This window comes from Typopeltis vanoorti, chromosome 8 (genome assembly GCF_054136105.1).
Source record: "Typopeltis vanoorti isolate ZY-2024b chromosome 8, IOZ_Tvanoo_1.0, whole genome shotgun sequence".
NCBI classification, from domain to species: domain Eukaryota; kingdom Metazoa; phylum Arthropoda; class Arachnida; order Uropygi; family Thelyphonidae; genus Typopeltis; species Typopeltis vanoorti.
Window position 1 is genome coordinate 59,890,064 of NC_143556.1, and position 17,702 is coordinate 59,907,765.

The 17,702-nt window shown below is 35.1% G+C and overlaps 1 protein-coding gene across 3 annotated transcripts in view; it reads left to right on the forward strand.

Moving 5' to 3' along the window:
• Positions 1 to 17,702, forward strand: part of LOC150104027 (influenza virus NS1A-binding protein homolog) — a 266,485-nt gene that overhangs the window by 103,302 nt on the left and 145,481 nt on the right. For all 3 annotated transcript variants that reach the window (XM_090397250.1, XM_090397248.1, XM_090397249.1), the window contains exon 2: positions 2,904 to 3,051. In XM_090397250.1, the coding sequence (XP_090253376.1) occupies positions 2,935 to 3,051 (117 nt within the window). In that variant the 5' untranslated portion in view covers positions 2,904 to 2,934. The remainder of the gene's footprint in view (positions 1 to 2,903; positions 3,052 to 17,702) is intronic.

The following is a 17,702-nucleotide window of genomic DNA, read 5'->3' on the forward strand; positions in this document are numbered from 1 at the left end:
TGGCGAGGCCTGATATGGCACATCACCAAGCATCAGAGTGACCATACATTTGTGGATGCCCAGTGAACATATGGATGGACATTAAAGGAGTGAAAGTGCCACCTTATCGAAACCTTACCATGGATCATTAATATTGGCCATCTAGAAATGACATTAAGGAAGAAATTGACCATCTGTGGAATAATGAGTGGAGTGAGTGTAAAAAGGAGGTAAATTAAACCAGACATCTAAACTAAACCAGACCAGACAGATAACATTAGAAATTATTAGTTTTTTTTTGTGCTAGAGCAGTATTAGTAGGAGCAGATTAGTAGATTTGAGATTTGTATATGGTTAACTGTTGGACAGGTGAGAAGTACATCTTGGGAGATAGTTTGGAGGCTGCGGAAGGGATTTGTTTTAGGAAAGGCTAGAGGTAAATGTCGATCAAAGAGGATTGCTTATGATTACTGATGGTAAGCAGAGGGGAATTGATTTTGAAAAAAATTAGACTTTTGATAGCATCGAATGAAGTTGACTAGGCTATACTTGCTCCATTGAAGATCGTGCAGATTATTATTTAAAGCACTAGTTATAGAAAATCTTGAAGGTTGGATCTTTGAGCACTGCATTGTTTGTTGAATGAGTAGGGGAAATCAGGCAGATTGTCTTCATCAAAACTGGATAGAATTTGAGCTCGGTGTGAGAAAGTCATAACAGAAATATGTGTCAAATGAAAACAACAGAGCCCTCTGCACTCCTGCATTTGGGGGGGGGGGCTCTGAAGAGAGGAAGTCATCCATCATATAATGAATGGTCAGAGGGAAATGGACTATCCATTTACAAAGCCAGCAAACCATAGAAGTAGTTGCCAAGGTGACCCTTATCCAAAACCCATTCAGACATATCTTCAAAATGGCAAGAGTAACTATGCAAGTTTCCTGTAAATCAACCTTTACTAGTTAATATATTCAACTGGATTCAGTGCATCATCCTTGGCAAAAAAAAAAAAAAAACCTTTGATCTTCATCTGTTCCAACTTCTTTACAACAGTAACTGACCATTAAAATGATATGCAGCTTAATGATATTAATCCCCAGAAAATCCAACATATTACAGATAGCCTAACTCCTATTGACTAAAACTGAACAAAGGTTCCTATCCTCTACATTTCTGGCATCTCAGAACCATATCAAGAATCCAGAGAAAATATACCCTTGTCTTTCTTTCCTATCAATAAACTGTCCACCTTATAAATCCAATGATACTTTCATTGCTATTTGTTCATTGTCCAAAATATGTCATGTTTTGGACAAACTAGGCATTCAATTGAGAAGCATCAAGAATGCCACTGCTATAGGAAATTACAAAAGTCAGTGCTCTTGCACAACATGAGTTCACACAAACCACAGAATTCTTTGGTCAAGCACATGTCTTATTCTCAGATGCCATTTTAAATTTGAGCAATTAAGTCCCAAGAGCTAAATCGGAACAATCATGTTTCATTATGAAAGTTTCTAATGAACTGCAAATTTTTTTTTAAACTTTCTATCATTAATAATGTCATATTGTCACATAGCTTGCATATTATGAAGGTGAAAGCCATTGTTTGTTGGCTCTGCCTTTTGAACTCATCAGTGAGAGAGAAGCGTCATTTTTACATCTCTGGAAAGTGTGAGGAAACCAGATAGAAGGGTTGAATTCATCCTCTGTTGAGTGGTAAATAGGAAAACAGGAAATGAGTTTAAAGCTCAGTTTGAGCATTGTGGAAATCACCCATAATGAGTCTTTTGACTCCATGGAGATTTTGTGATAGTAAATCTAAAATATGTCCAAATGATTTAATAAAACTTTTGCATAACATAGTGTATTATGCAAAAATAGTATAAATAGTGTAAATAATAAATTTTGATATATACAGTAGTTATGCTAACAAAAACAGTAAACAGGACTTGGTTACCGAGTGGATTTCATTCATGCTCTCCAACAATCAAGCTGCAGGTTTGAATCCCACTATGCATGGATGAATGCCTTTAGGTGAGAGGCCATGGTCTTGCTTATTTGGGGGCTTGAAGTAGCTTGGAAAAAAAAAATCATGTTTGGCATCTTAGAGCAGAGTTTCTGGCCTGGTCTGCCCAAGGTGCTAATATACTACTATATGTTTACTTTTTCTTGTGGGGAGGCCAGGTAACACTCACTTATTTATTTAAATAGAAATATATAATTAGAATATATTTCTAAGAACAAAAAAAACTTGCAAACCTTCAATTTGTATATGAGAGTTTTGTATTGTGATCGATGACTGGTTCAGAATTAGCCTTTATTGCATTTCCGTCATTAGCTCTAGCAACGAATTTCTCCTTCCTCAAATAATCACTAATTTGTGTAAGCTTTGACCAATTATAGATTTCTGAGAAACTTGCATAATTACTATTATCTGTTTTCATTTTTGATTATCAGTTTAGATCACTGATAATCAAACTTATTTCTCCACATCAGAAGGGAGGGAAACCAAAATTAATTGTACTGTTGCATAATTTGAAGGTGGGTAGCTTGGCAATTTTTGCCATTTTTACCACCTTGCACCCCTTTTCAAATTAACTTTGTTCACCTTTACTTTCACAATGATATTTAAGGATTAAACAACATAAGAAAAAGGGGAATTACATATCCTTTTAGAACTACAACTCCTTTAAAAATAAGATTACATAAAAATAGTGTTTTGCAGCTTCATTTAGTGAATTACTTAACTTGATAATTTATAATGGACTGCACATATGCTTAATTGTTTATTTAATTAAAATTGTAAAATAATTTTAATTTTTTAATAGAAATGAAGACACTTTTCCCCCTTCCCTGATACTCTTAACTTTTAATAAATTTATGAATACATTTGTGTATATGTATGTATATAATACTTATAGGATCTGGGTGAAAACATTTTATCTCCACATCATGGATTCCAAAAAGCAGCAGATCTTGGTTTTTGATGACTCCAAAAATCTGGACAAAACTCTTGGAAGTCTTAATACCTTACGAAAAAATAAGCAGTTTTGTGATGTTATTCTTCAGGTTAGTGTCATCTGTGTACTTACTCTTATATTTTCAGATTTCTTATTTCTAGAGTGGCATTTATTATGTAGTAAACAAACTTTCCTGCTTGGAGATTACACTAGTAAACTTGCATAATTATAAAAAGGATTTTTTATAGAAAAAATGACTGACTGCATTTCATTCTGTGAATGCAAATTTTGAGATATTTTTAAAAATTTGTTTCATTTGGTTCATTGTTAACATTTGGGAGGGGAGAGAAGTGTGCTGAGGTTGCTAAGATTCCATTCACATTCAGATAACTTTTTATTACAGTGTATTGTTATAATTGTTCTATTTTGTTATTAGTTACTATTGTTAATCTCTTACTCTGCTTAATTTATAAATTAAACTTTATCATAGGCATGTATGCATAGAAAAAAACTGTATATATAGGGTTTGGTACTATCTGCAGTTTCAGGTATCATTGGGGGAGAGCAGATTGATATCTATCCCCTGCAGATAAGGGGACACTACTGTATTATTAAGAAAGACCTCCAGGGAGTCAGAAACCGATTGAGGGAGGCCATATTATTCATACCAGCAGTCATATGTATTCTTGAATTCATTCATGCACACACACCCAGTGGCAATCCATTCCAATCATGCACCACTCTATGAGAGAAAAGTCTAGCCTATCCCCTTCTTCACAGCATTCACTCTCAACTTCCAAAGATGACCTTATGTCCTTTTCCCACCCTCCATAAAATGAAAAATTCCATCTGAAATTCTGTGTAACCCTTTCAAAAGTTCGTAAGTCTCAACATATCACCCCTCTTTCTCCTGTTTGCTAGTGTCTTCAGCCTACAAATTTCCTATCTATCTTCATAATCAGTATTTCACAATCCTGATATCATTTTGACACTCCTTTGCACACTCTCTTCACTGTATTGGAATCACTACAGAAATCAGGAGACCAGACCTGCATGCAATAGTCCAAGTGAGGTCTTATCAAGGCTTTGTAAAGAGTAAAAATGACTTATCTTTTCATGTCAAGGTTCATTTTAGCATTGAAATTATTATTATCTGAGACCTCCAGGGAGTCAAGGAGAGAGAAAAACCTAGCTCTTGCACCTTTCTTGACTGAACAAACTTAACTTCCATGGATGCCTCTGTGTTCTCTCTCCACCTTCCATATAAGGAAAAATTTCTTCGGACACTATCCTATAATACCCATTCAAAAGTTTATAGACCTCTTTAATATCACCCCTCTTTCTCCTGTTAACCAGAATCTGTAATCTGTATACTTGCAATCTGTCCTCATAATCTAAATCCCATAATCCAGATATAATCTTTGTAACTCTTCTTTGCACCCTTTCCACAGCTTCTTTATCCCCTTGGAATCTGGGAGAACAAATCTGCACACAATCAGTTATTCTCTGAGTTGTATTTATAATTTTTTGCTATATGATCCTTCAACTTGTCTACTAAAATTCCCAAATCTCTAGCCTAATCAGTGATAGCACACAATCCCACCAATATAATACAACATTGAGTATCTAATCACACCAAAGTGCATGACCTTACATTTATTAACATTGAACTGATTTCACATGCCCACAATTCCAGCCCACTCAAATCATTCTGCAAGTGCTGCATATCAGCAAATAGCTGTATGTCGCATGTAAAATCTCTCCAAGTGTCATTAATATGCAGATTGAATGACATTGGACCAAGGACTGATCCTTGTGGCACATCACTGGTTACCTTGAATCTTGCAGATTCACATCCCCCATATATCACTTTTTGATTTGTCAGTCAGCTATCCTCTTATCCATGCTAATAGTTTATAATCCAATCCCATATTCTGCAGTTTATGTAGCAGTCTTCCATGCTGTATTCTGTCAAAAGCCTTAGCAAAATCCAATCATGGTGAATCCATTTTCCTTGTCTAATTCAGTGGTAACATTATTATAGAATGTGAGCAATTTGCTGAAACATGACCTTCCCTTAGTAAATCCATGCTGTTGGTTGCAAAGTAGAGATTCTCTGCCAACCCATTTCTGAATGCGAGCCCTTAACAACTATTCCAAAATCTTCACCACTACTACTGAGATACTGATTGGTCTATAGTTGAATCAGTCTTTGCACCACTCTTGTGCAATAGGATTACTATACATTCTTTTCACTGCTGTGGAATCTTCAGTGCTGAGACTCAAATTATATAGCCAGGTCAAAGGAATAGCCAGTTCAACTGAACACTCTTTTAACATCTGTGCTGATATCGCAGGGAGGGTGGGGGGCTGATGCTATTAAAGTTGAAATAAAGTTCATTTGTATTGTGAAAGGAAATGAAATTTCACATTTGATGCATTTGATATACATATTTTGAATGATAAAAATAAGCAAATGTATCGCTTACTTTAAAAATTGGAGAATAAAATATCTGAATTATGCAGTAAATATCTATAACTGTTAATTTCATTTTGTAATGACCAATTATACAGGGAAACCAAGAAAGTGAAAGTACAAAGAACAGTAGAGAAAAAATTTAGTGATATGATTAAAGAATTTCATGTTATTCTCTATAAAGCAAAGTTGCTCCAGCGTGTCCCAAAGGAAATCTGTGAAGTATTATTCGATGGTTTTGTATAAAAATAGCATAATCTGGAACGTCGGCAGCCGGTTTTCTTTTCTTTTTTTTAAAAAAATATTTCAAATAATTATCGTGAATTAATTTCTTCAAGAACAAAGAATAATGTTTTGTCTAGAAAGCAATTAGAAAAAAATAAGTGCAAAAAAATTAAAAATTGGTTCTCCAAGGTAAGGCAATATTTAAGTGAAGAAATTATGCAAGCCCTTTATTTTGTCCAGAAATTAAAATTGTATTGTACAATAAAAAGAAGAAACAAAAATATAAATAATTTCTCTATTTTTAGTCTATCATATATAACTAAAATCCAGTTGACCAGCATAGAACAAGTATGTGCGTTTCTTGTTATAGGCAACTGAGAGGTAGCTACAAACATGAGATAATCCGATTAACCGTTCTCTTCAGCGTGAAGGTTTATCACACCTTCTAATGGACAGGATAGTCAAATTATCCTGGTTCTTTAAACAGGTGGGCTGAATCATATCCAGATTTAGTTGGACGTCTATAGACGTCCTAGCCGTTTGGAAGGTTAAGGGATAAAAAAAAAATCTTATCAGTATAGTAGTCTACTATGACTGTCAATGTGTATTTTTTCTTTTGTGGATAAAATAAGAGTTTTTGGGCAGAAAATCCCTAACCACCTTTGTGTGAGACCAACTAACTCGCCTTTGGTTGATAATCCATTATAAAGGTTCTTTGAATCCTACACAAGTTTCAAACTCATTTAACAAATACAGTTTTGTTACTGAATAATCTATTGAGGTTGTTTTAAAACCAACTGAACTTTATGCTATGCTGCATTCCATCTGAAATCATATGGTCCTCTGCATTTATCCTACATTTTACTTTAAATGTAAGAAGAAGTAAACTGTGAAATTATCTCTGCAACCTTGAAGTGTGCAATCATAACATTATTCTAATAGGAGTTAAAATTGGTGATATAGAGTCTCCTTAGCTTAGTTGGTATAAATGAAGCCCTTTGGTCGGAAAGACCTGGGTTCAATTCTCATCCATGATGTGAGGGACATTTATCTGGTCTCTTTTGACTAAAGGTGAGTTAGCCAGTCTCATGTGGAGGTAAAGGTTTTTTTCCCGTCCGGAAACTCGGGTTTTTCATCCCTCAGAACAGGCAGACTGGCCCCATGAACACACACAGACTTAAAAATCCCTCATTGGAGGGATTTTTAACCAGTCCTAAGGGATGGATTTGGAAAATTAGGGAAATCCTACACAACAACTAGTGATATGCTTATCTATTTGCTGTTTTTTAAATTCACTTTTTAAGGTTCCACTATCAGGTAGTGCTCTTTCATACTTGATTTTCTTTAGTGATAAGCAGAATCTTTAGGGATTTGCAAGTCATGAATTATAAATGAATGCTAGCAGAGCAAAAAGAATGTGATCAAAGTCAGTCTTACAACTGCATATACTGAGAATCCTCAAGTTTGCAAAACTAATATGATTTTGCTTTCTTTCATACTTTTGGAAGAGTTTTGAATCTTTTGTAGGAAGACGTTCTGTATAGATTGCAACTTTATATTAAGATTAGGATACTTTTTTTTGTTTCGGGCAGGATGAGTTCCTGTTGAAAACTGTTATATCATAACAGCAGAATTAGACCTTCGATGAGTAGTCATTAAATATGTTATAAAGTAAATGCATTTGATTACAGTAGAAAGTTCTTTGGTTAGCGTATGCACTCTCCAGCTGAAAGGCAGCGGGTTCGAATTCCACCGTGGGCATGGATGTTTGTGATTGTCTTTGGAAATACCAGTGGTGGTGGTCGGTCGGCAGTAGAGGGTGTTTGGTGTAGTTTCAGTCAGTAGGTGGATTGAGTGGCGGAGACAGTTGTAGAGCAGGTGCCCTCCCTCGATGAGTCTCTGTACTCTCTGGAGGTGTCTAATAATAATAAATATTTTGGACTGAAAGTAATGGTTCTTTTTCAGCATCAGTGCAAGCATTCAAAGTAGACAATTGGCTAGAATGCAGTAACATTTGTGGCTAAATGTTTCGTAAGACAGGTTCTACATGTTAGGAGCATCCAAAGATCATATGAACTTAATCACAATAAAATTTTTTTTTTTTTTTTTTAGTGTGTGTGTGGGGGGGACTTCTGCCTGGTGTTCATCATTTTTTCAGGAGTTATGTTCTTTATTTTGGACAAAACTGGCTGCTCTGTAGAAAACAGAATTAGGAAATGCTTAAAACTGCATCTTGTATAAGAAGTCGCAAATCTCGTCTCAGCACAGAATGAATGCTGAATACAAGATCCTTTGGAAGGATATGCCTGTCCATAGAAGTCATTTTAAGCAGGAATGTGTTCAAACAGAGCTTAGAGGCTTGTAATAATGGATTATCATTTGGGAGATTCTTTATCCAACAGTGCAGTTTTTTGTTCATATCCTTAGAATAGTTATTGCATTTTATTTTGTAATATTGTTGGTTTTTCTGTTATACGGCACCTGCCTTAAACAGTTGACCGGTTAATGTTTTATCTTGTTTGAATGCTTATGTTTACACTGAAGATGGACTGTTAGTTTCAGTTGGGAATATCTGTGATATAGTATCATTAAAGAATGTTGTTTCTATTATGCTTATGTATGCTCACTTAATGTCACAGGTTCCTTTAAAAGCTCTGTTAATAATAAGTGTTTTGTGAATTTTGATGATTTTTAGGTATATTTTGTGATATTTGGAAGGCAAATATTTTTTTTTTCTGTTGAGGTTTTTAATTCGCTCATTTCATGAAAAAAAAGACTAGCTCAATGGTACAAATATAGTTGTGGTTAGTTATTAGTTTTTTTTTTAGTGAAACCTTAATTAAGTAGCTGCTCTTTTGCTTATCCACCCCCTCTCTTCCCCAGCATTCAAAGAGCTAACGGATCTGCTTGGAATGCATTCCTTGCTGAAGTGCAGAACTGTCACTTGTCTGTATTGTAAAAATTCCAATTCTACTAGCTTAAATGTTTCAGTCATGCCTCCTCTCCTTTGTCTGTTCCTCACTTATCAGCTTGAATATTTCTAGAGCATCTAACTCTTACTATCTTTATTCATTAAGTTTATTCTTCCGTATGCATTTTTTTTTTTCACTTTCTACATGGCAATAAAATGCCCTTGGATTTCTTTTGGGTTGTTTAGTTGTCTTTTCATAATCCAATTTTGCCTTCCTCACAATCGCCATTATTCTCTTGCCTACTCTTTATACTACTACTACAACATTATCGCCATTATCATAATATTAGATTCATGTTCTCATTTTATGTACTTTTATCAAAATTGCATTCTCACTCACAATTTGTAGGTATAATGGTCACCTTTATAGGCACTTTCCAATGCTAATACTAGATTTGGTGGTCTTATTCTGCAAGTCCCTTCTGCCACATGCTGCTTAAGGTAGTTATCCCTCAGTAATTCTATAAATTCTTTTCCCTCATCAACCATATATATAGTTGAAGTCATCAGTAATGATAATCCTATTTGTGATTATATACAGTTTAGTCTTCTTCAGATGCTCTGGTCTGCAGTACCTAATTAGATCATCCTTTATCTGACATCAAACAGCATTAATTCTATTGCCTGTGTTACTCATGCTACCACCACCATTTGAAATTTCTACTCTACTTGGATTTATACAAATCATTAGCAGCACTACTATACTACTGTCTTTCCTATCTTGTTTGTTTTCTTCTCTGAATACAGTGCCTTCTCACATTCTTTTCTCATAACCAGGACTCCAGAAATCCATTCACACTTGCGACAGATGAGTTATCAGAGATGAGTAACAAGTGAATTTTCAGCCAAGTTCTAAATGCATTCGAAATATATCATGTTGACTCTGGGGAGTGATAGTCCCGAAGAGGAAATTTACTTGTGGAATGTCTCGGGGATCTGTTTTAGGGGCATTGTTGTTTAATCATCATCAAATTCCTGCCGTGTACCCTCAATGGGTGTACATGATATGATAGTACTACATGAAAAAAATTACATAATTATTAACTTCCTATCTACAATTTTCCTCCAAATCAGTCTGTTACTTGTCAAGACTCCAACATTATCAGATCTTATATTTCTATTGTCTAAGGCACTTTGTACCATATCAATCCACCTATATCTTGGTCTTCCTCTAGGTCGTTTTGCTGCCAACCTGGCAGAGAACACTTGCTTTGCTAATCTTTCTTCGCCCATTCTGTTTAAGTGACCATACCACCTGAGATTAACTCTGCTAACGCATTCCTGGATGTTGACAATGTAAAGTTCTTTCCTAATATCCTTTTTTTTAATATGATATTGCCATTGATGCCATCTGTTCACTCCTATAATCTTTCTCAGGACTCTCGTATCTGAAGTCTCTAGTCTTTGGTTTGGTCAAGTGTTTTACTTCTGACCCAGCTCTCAGATCCATAAGTTAAAACTGGTTTGAATACTGTCTTGTATACAGCTAATTTAGTGTTCCGACTAATTTCTCTCTTATTCCATATGAATTTATTCAATTGACTTCCCACTATACCAGCTTTGCTGATTCTGTTGTCTATTTCTATATTTAATTTACCATCTTCACCAAAAATCGTGCATAAGTAGCTGAAATGTTTTACTTGTTCCACAGATTTTCCATTCACAACGCAGTTGACCTTTTCAATGATTCTGCCTATTTTCAGTGTCTTTGTCTTTTTATTGCTGACCATCATACCATATCTATTACAACAGCTATTCAATTTAGTCAGAGAATCTTGCAGACTTGTAGCGGATTTATTTAGAAGTATAACATCATTCGCATAAAGCAAAGAGCTAACATTAACATCTTCAATTTTAATATCATGTTTAATACCACTTTCCTTCATAATGTGATCCATATAGATAATGCATAATAGAGGGGATAATGTACATCCTTGTCTCGCACCAGATTTAACATTAAACCATCTTCCTATACTTCCTTCAATTCTAGCTGCTGACTTACAACTCAAATAAAGACTAAGTATTGCTTGATATAATGCCCCATTGACACCATATAACTGTAGCGTATTGAATAGCTTCTCTCTTGGCACCTTGTCATATGCCTTTTCCAAATCGACAAAACTTAAATACAGATCTCTGTTATATTCCTGTGCTTTCTCGACTATTTGTAAAGTGCAGATCTGATTCTGACAGCCTCTGTTTGGGCTGAATCCAGCTTGTTCTTCACCAAGCTTTTCTTCCACAATTCTTCTCAACCGGTTCTCAAGTATACTTGCATAGATCTTGCCCTGAACACTAGGTAGGCAAATACCTCTGTAATTCTCACATTCAATTTTATTTCCCTTTTTATATATGGGTACTACGAGAGCTCTACTCCAATCATCGGGAATTCGTTCCTCTGTCCAGACTTTCTGAACTATGCAGTGCAGCCACTGTAAGACTCTTATACCACCATACTTTAGCATTTCTGGTCGAATATCATCTACTCCTGCTGCCTTTCCACATTTCAAGCCTTTGATGGCTTTTTCTACTTCAATTATGGATGTGTATTCCTGACTGCATGCCTGGTCAGTTTTTTTTACCACACTGCTGTCATGACTGCTTGTTCCATTTAGCAGTTTTTCCAAGTAATTACTCTATACTTCAAGGATGTCTTTTTTTCTCCTGTTTTCATGTCACCTTTATCATCTCTAACTCCTTTTACAGCACTCTTTCCTCCATTCCTAAGCTTCTTCAACAATCTCCAGAATATTTTGCCACCTGCTAGATATTTATTTTCTATATTCTTGCCAAATTCCTCTCATGACTTTTGTTTAGCTAGTTTTATAGTGTTTAGCATTCTTGCATTTGTCTCTGTATTCTCTAAGAGCACAAGCTGACTTATTTGATTGGAACTTTTGATATGCTTTCTTCTTTTCCTTCACTGCCTCTTTAACTTCCTATGTCCACCAGGGAGTTCTGATTTTTTTTATCCTTACAAACAACCTCACCACATGCCTCTCTGGCAGAATCAATCAATGTTTTCTTCAGAGTTTGCCACTGAATTTCCAAGATTTGATTCCTGTTCTCAAACTTTTTCATTTTTTCTTCAATAACCTTTGTGTATGTTAGTCTACAGTTCACATCTGAGAGCTGCTCAACTTTTATTCGCTTTAAAACTTTCTTACATGTTATTCTTTTCAATATGAAATTCAATTTTATGATGCTCAAGACTAAATAGTGATCCCTTCCAATTTCAAATCCTCTGTACACTCTGGTGTCCTGCACCAGGGAGAAAACATCACTATCAACATTAATGTAGTCAATGAGACTCTTCTTATTCCTTGCGTCTTCTTCTTTCCATGTGAATTTGTGCACATTTTTATGTTGGAACATGGTATTAATAATAACCAGTCCATGTCCTGAGCAGAAATTCAACAGTTTATTAGTTTCATTTCTAACCAGGAGATATGATAGTAGTTTTAATCAAATGAATTTAATAAAAGAGAAGTTGAGGTCATCAACCTCTTCATGAATGATTTATTGATCTGTAAGAATGGCCCTCTGCATGACTTTATTCAAGAAAGGATACCTTGTAGGACATATGAAGTGTTAGTGGTGTACATTTTAAACCTGCTTTGAAAGGAAAGGGTATGTCGGTATAATGATTTTTAATGTGTAGACTGATACCTTGAGTGAGTAATTTATTTAGTTTTATTTTTAATTTATTTTATTTTTTGTGACTAGTGGATTTCAGTTGTATTTCTGGAGTCTTACCCATAACAATATTCTCCTTTCTCATCCAGAACTCACTAATGCATGTTTTTTTTAACTACATCTGCCAGAGCTAAGAACTCTTCACCTCTATTCCTGATATTTTTGGTATTGGTGTATATCAATGACATTGTCAATGGATTACAAGAGGGATATTCAGTTGTGTGCAGATGATATGAAGCTGGTTGGAGTTATTAGTAATAGTGCATATGTGCTAACCCTGCAAGAGGATTTGAATAAACTGGACAGATAGGTAAATGAATGGGGTTGTTGGTTTAATTTAGCTAAATGTAAAGTCTTGAAGTTTGGGATACATTGGTGAAACACTGCATACTCTGTCAGAGGAACTGTACTGGAGGAAGTGGAGGAGGCAAAGGATCTGGGGGGGGGGAGGATGACAAACCCGAAATTCAGGTTTCAATCATCATTTGGCCAAATACATCATATTTCTAAAAAAAAAAAAAAAAAAAAAAAAAAAATGTTGAACATTTAAGGATTTAATTTGCTATTTTGATGTATAGTGGCTATCGTGAAATTTCTTGACTTGTACCTTCCATTTTACATTTGTGTCTGTTACCACAATCATCTATGAAAACTACCAGAATTGTTTGCTTCAGTTTTTTTTTTTTTTTTCTTCTTTTCTATTATAGGTGTTATGAGAAGTTGTGCTTTTACAGATCTTTGTTCTCCAAGTTTTTTTCAGTCATCTAAAAATTCTTGTAGATAATGTTTATTGCAAGCAGTCTCATCTACAGTCATTCTGAGAGTTTTTGAGAGAGAGAGAGAGGAAATTGATTCTTGTTGAACTGGCTTGTTTTTTGTCCCCTTCATATTTTTTCTCTCCTATGGAAGAGTGTAAACATGTCATACATTTAGCACTGTGTGGGGGTTTGGTGGCTCAAAGGTTACATAATTGTTTCTTTCTAGAGAAACATGGAACTTCAGATCTTAAATAAGCAGGGTGGTATTTCCCAGGTTGAACAAGTGTCATTTGGCCTTTTTTGGTTCTTCATTTTGGCTCTACAAAATGATTTTTGCATACCTTTCTTTTTGTACATCTTCTTCTATTCTGATCAGTTCTTCCACTGGTTATTTGAATATACACAACAGATAAGCTAAGAAATGGACTTCCCCGAACTTAGTGTTATGCAAGGCTGTCCTTGGTAATTTTTCACATTTTTGTTTATAAATTGCACTATTCTCTTTCAGATTTGCATATTATGTAGATTGAAAAAGCCAGGATTTTGAGAGGACAAATATAGTAACTTCCCTTTGAAACTGGCTAATTCACCTTTTAGTTTCCATAGTTCATTCAATATTGATGATGCCAAAAGATCTAGGTTTGGATCCGTGTGGGACACAAGGAACCTTTTAAGGATTTATCATCTTATCTGGTTTCATACAGAGATGGGAGAGTTTTTTTTTATTCTACAAGTAAACCAGCCAAAGAATATATGCATTAATGACAAAAATGTTATCTAGATGTGATTTAATTTCTCTATCACGGTATCAATTAGGTTTATGTGAATACTTGACATACTTGACTCGCATACTTGACCATGACAGACAATCAAAATCTTGTTTTCACCTTAATGTTGAGGAAGCAAAATCTTTTTTGCCAGAAAGCATAATTTGAGCACTCTACAGCAGTTCAGGCACTTCCATGAAGAGTCAGTACTTTAAATGTGGATTAATGGTGAAGTTTTGATGTATGAACTGATCATATGTAACTGCATACTTTTAGAAACTCAATTTAAGTTAGATCCTAAAAAGCTTAAAGGTCAGAGCTTAGATACCTAGGAGGTAACCATATAACCTTTAAGGAATATGGAGGATTGACTAGGTCTTTTGATCTAATGCGATACCTACTATATTCATTCAGTGATACATATTAATACATACCACTGAATACATACATAGTGATACATATGAATGATGATGAGCTGGTAATTTGGAATTTAGATGACCAAATTATATTCTTTGTTGGCTTAAATCAGAAAGAAATGTGATGGTGCAACTTGATGAAATTTCATGCTGGCAAAGTTGCCCATCAAAACAAGCCCCCCCCCCCCCTTCCCTCCACTTTTTTATAAAGGAAAGCAGAGTGAACAGTGAAAAATCAACTACTGGAACAAACTTAATTATCAACAGAATTAAAGATAGATGCCATCAGCAGAAAAAGAAGTCAAAATAGTAGAACCTAAAGAAATACCATGTGTGCATAATTAGTGTTGCTGAGAAAGAAAACTAAAACTGGTCAGATCCTGCTAAATGATAAATATAGGATGGTGTATTTGGATAGCAATAATCAAGGAGAGGAAGTAGTAGCAACACCAAATGCAAAGATAAACTTATTGATTGGAAGACAATCTAATAACCAGGAATAACTAATTGCACTGCACTTCTCAGCTACAAGTAATCTACTGAATAGAATAGAACTACCTGTGTCATTGAGAGCCCACACCCCATGAATTCTGGTGCAAATTTTAGTCAGTGCATATATATGCATCAGTTTGTGTTCTACTTAGTCTCTGCTCATCTCCAGCCATTATGCATGTTGACGCCTCGCTGCAGACTCTGCATAGGAATTATGTTACTTTCAAAACTTTACTTACTATTATAATAATGGAATTAACTCATGCAAAATATTCTTTATTCATAAAATTTTTGCCTGAGTATTATAGGCATCATCAGTACAGGTATAAAGGCTAATTAAACAATAACTATTGTATTCACAAAGTGCCACCTAAGTGGTTAAGGTTAAATTTATTTTAAAAAAGTAAAATTTTAAAAAATAATTTTTTTTTAAAATAAAAATACATATATGTGTATACAATTACAAGTTAGGAAAGATTTGCTGATTTATAGAGTGCTATCTCCCACAAGGGGGGGGGGGAAGACGTGGGCCATCGGATCTGTTTAGGTTAGGGAAGTGAAGTAACATTTCACACGTTTCATTGTAAAGCCATTCCATTAGTAACCGACTTTTGTGAATGACTTTTGTCTTGTTCCACTGAACTCTGTCTAGTGTTGATGGCATGCTTTGCAAGACCAGACTGTTCAGATTCAAGGTACTGGATATAAGATTTGTGTTCTTCTAACCGGAACAGAGCAGCAAATCTTCCTGTTTGTCCGAAATATGATAACCCACAAGAGCAGGGAATCTGGTAGACAACTGGATAGCTGAGATGTGGGAGCTTGTCCGTTGGAGACGTGAGGACTGTGGCGATTTTTCTGATGGGTCGGAACGCCACACAAATATTTAGTGGTTTTAACACTTTAGCTATGCATTCACTAACGCCTTGCACATAGGCGATAGGTATACGCTTAGGTTCTTCTGTATTTGAAGAGGATGCTGAAGCATGACTACTTAAAGCTCTTTTTATGAAGTTTTATAACCATTGGATATGAAGGAGGAATTAATATATTGAATTCTTTTTGTAATAGTTCTTCTGAAGAACAAAAGGAGTAGGCTCTATGAACCAGTGTTTTTATAGTACCTGCCTTTCTGACTGATCCCAGGTGATTCAGCATGGATGTACTGGCCTGTATGAGTCTCCTTCCTATAGCCTGTGAATTGTAGGTTTCCATCTGGTTTGCAAAGGATTAAGGGTCTAGAAAGGCTAATTGTTTATTTAATTCTACTTCTAGGGTGAACTGAATCCTTGGATGAAGTGCATTTATTTTTTAGAGAAATTGTTGTAATTCTTCCAAAGTGTCCTTCCATATGGCAAAAATGTCGTCCACATATCTGAATCAGAGGTTAGGTCTGGGTGTAATGATGTCAAAGATGCATTGTTCGAAGTGCTCCATGAAGTAGTTTGCAATAGCAGGAGATATTGGATTATCCAATGCTGTTCCTTCGATTTGTTGGTATAACTGGTTTTTGAAGAAAAAATAACTGGACTTAATTAAGAGAGAAACAACATTTTCTCTCAAAAATAAATACACTTCATCCAAGGATCCAGTTCATCCTAGAAGTGGAAGTAAATAAACAGTTAGCCTTTCTTGACCTCTTAAGGCAGGTACTATAAAAGCACTTTTCATTCCTTTTGTTTTTCAGAAGAACTATTACAAAAAGAATTACAATATATTAATTCCTCCTTCATATTCAATAGTTATAAGAATTCCTTCATAAAAAGAGCTTTAAGTAGTCATGCTTCAGCATCCTCTTCAAATACAGAAGAACCTAAGTGTATACCTATCCCCCTATGTGCAAGGCATTAGTGAATGCATAGCTAAAGTGTTAAAACTGCTAAATATTTGTGTGGCCTTCTGGCCCATCAGAAAAATCTCCACATTCCTCATGTTTCCAAAGGACAAGCTCCCACATCTCAGCTATCCCGTTGTCTACCAGATTCCCTGTTCTTGTGGGTTATCATATTTCAGACAAACAGAAAGATTTGCTTCTCTGATCCAGTTAGAAGAACACAAGTCGTATACACAAGTACCTTGAACCTGAACAGTCTGGTCTTGCAGAGCATGCCATCAACACTAGACATAGAGTTCAGTGAAACAAGACAAAAGTCATTCACAAAAGTCAGTTCTTAATTGAACAGCTTGACAAAGAAACATGTGAAACATTACTTCACTCCCCTGACCTAAACAGATCTGATGGTCTACGTCTTTCCCCCTTGTGGGAGATAGTACTCTATAAATAAGCAAATCTTTACTAACTTGTAATTGTATGCACATATATGTATTTTTATTTAAAAAAATTATTTTATTTTTTTAAAATTTAGGAAATTTAACCTTAACCACTTAGGTGGCACTTTGTGAATATAACAGTTATTGTTTAATTAGCCTTTGTACCGGTACTGATGATGCCTATGATACTCAGGCGAAAATTCTACGAATAACGAATATTTTACGTGAGTTAATTCTGTTATTATAATAGTAAGTAATATGTCTACTCATGATATTTCCTTACTTAAACTTATACTTTCAACATGTGCTTCAGCAGCAACACTCACCTTAGCTTATTTGCAGTCACACTCTGAATCTCTTAGTATTAGTATCAGTTCATTACTGTTTCAAATAAATAAGATGTAAATCATAAGTAAATAAATAAATGTATTTCAGATAAATAAATACTCAAAAATTATTTCTTCATGGGTTTCTTGGATGTGTGACACTGAATGAACACACACACACACACACACACACACACACACACACACACACACACAAAAGGGCGGGTCAATAAGTAATAAGACTAATTTTACTGTCGCGAAACCACTCATCACAATATTAATTTCTATGGAATAAAGAAATGTTGCTGTCTGTATTAACAAAAGATGTTGATAGATGGCGTATATGGGCTGATGTGCCAGAG